Source organism: Trichinella spiralis (assembly GCF_000181795.1).
Source record: "Trichinella spiralis strain ISS 195 chromosome Unknown Scfld4756, whole genome shotgun sequence".
NCBI lineage: Eukaryota > Metazoa > Nematoda > Enoplea > Trichinellida > Trichinellidae > Trichinella > Trichinella spiralis.
The window spans coordinates 1-1226 of NW_003531695.1; the positions used below are offsets into that span (position 1 = coordinate 1).

Consider the following 1226-nt stretch of genomic DNA (forward strand, 5'->3'; position numbering starts at 1 on the left):
TGAGATTTTGGTGTGGTCAGTGGTACCGTTGAGAAACGCTGATTCACCACGTGAAACAAGGAGATATTATTAGGTGTTCTTTTTTTAATGTTTCTTTTAAAATATACTTCGTCACTATGTTTTTCTGGTCTACTGCAACAAGGTAACGGTGGAGGTTTTGGCTTTCTAAAATTGGAAATTTGTAATAATTGATTTGGGTAAAAAAGTAAGAACCTTGTTGGACATTTGTCGGGGTTCTTTGTGCGATTGTACATGCTGCATATGTGATTGGGGTTCGTTTGAGCAAATAATATCGGTGAACCCCCTTTTGAATGAACGTGATAACCGTTTGGTCCGCAGACTAGTGGATTTTCTAAAAAAGAAATTTGATTTTAAATAAATATATATATATATATGTGGGATATTTTGTTTTTCGTCAACCCTGATAAGATAAACTGTGGGAGGCAAAGTTGGGTGTCAAACGTTGCCGGGAAAGATCGAATCCAATTTGTTGTTCGACAAATCGAGCAACTGCAAATTGGGCATGGCGGCAAAGGCGAACGGTTCCAAATTTTTGATGTTGTTGTGGGCTAGGGAAATTTGCCTTAGAAACGGCACGCCGGTGAAAACTTGGGTTCCAATTCCGGTCAAACAGTTCTGGCCGAGCAGCAGCAAAAGTAGAGGGGTTTGGGCGAACGCGTTCGGGGCGATGTCGCGTATGGCGTTGCCTTCCAAATTGAGCTGGAGCAAGTGTTCGAGACGTTGGAAAGCGCCGGCCGGGATTTCGGCAATGCTGTTGTAGCTGAGGTCGGCAATTTCGAGAAATTGGTGTGTTGGATCACGTTCTGCTCCAACACAACAAACTGGAACTACTCAATCAATAAATATCACAAGTGTAGTAAGTTGATATGAACATACGACTATCCTCCGAGAATTAATACACACTGATTGTCTCCATAAAATGCATGACGAAGAACGTCCCTCAGCGTTTTTCTATTTTGTTTCTTCCCGACGTTATGTAATGCGATGGGAGCGAGTATAAGTCTATTTCTCCACGCATATACCTGTACTAATTGATAACATATTACTTACTGCTTATTACTGCACAGATTTAATTTTACTCCAAAATTTGTCAAGTGGCATATGCCAACCGCTCATCTTTTTTAAGGTGTTACTTATTACTTTATCTGTTGATTTTTTGGTTTACCTTCTCATATGTTTCGTTTATTATCTTCTTTTTAACCCCT

At 40.1% G+C, this 1226-nt stretch overlaps 1 protein-coding gene across 1 annotated transcript; it reads right to left on the reverse strand.

The window, feature by feature from the left end:
* Positions 1–107: 107 nt before the first annotated feature.
* Tsp_15911 (conserved hypothetical protein) lies at positions 108–1043 on the reverse strand (the record flags this gene model as incomplete). The annotated part of the gene is made up of 4 exons (XM_003367154.1): positions 108–165; positions 214–352; positions 436–781; positions 921–1043. Coding segments are annotated over 4 exons (666 nt in total), but the record flags the coding sequence as incomplete, so codon positions are not given.
* Positions 1044–1226: the final 183 nt, after the last annotated feature.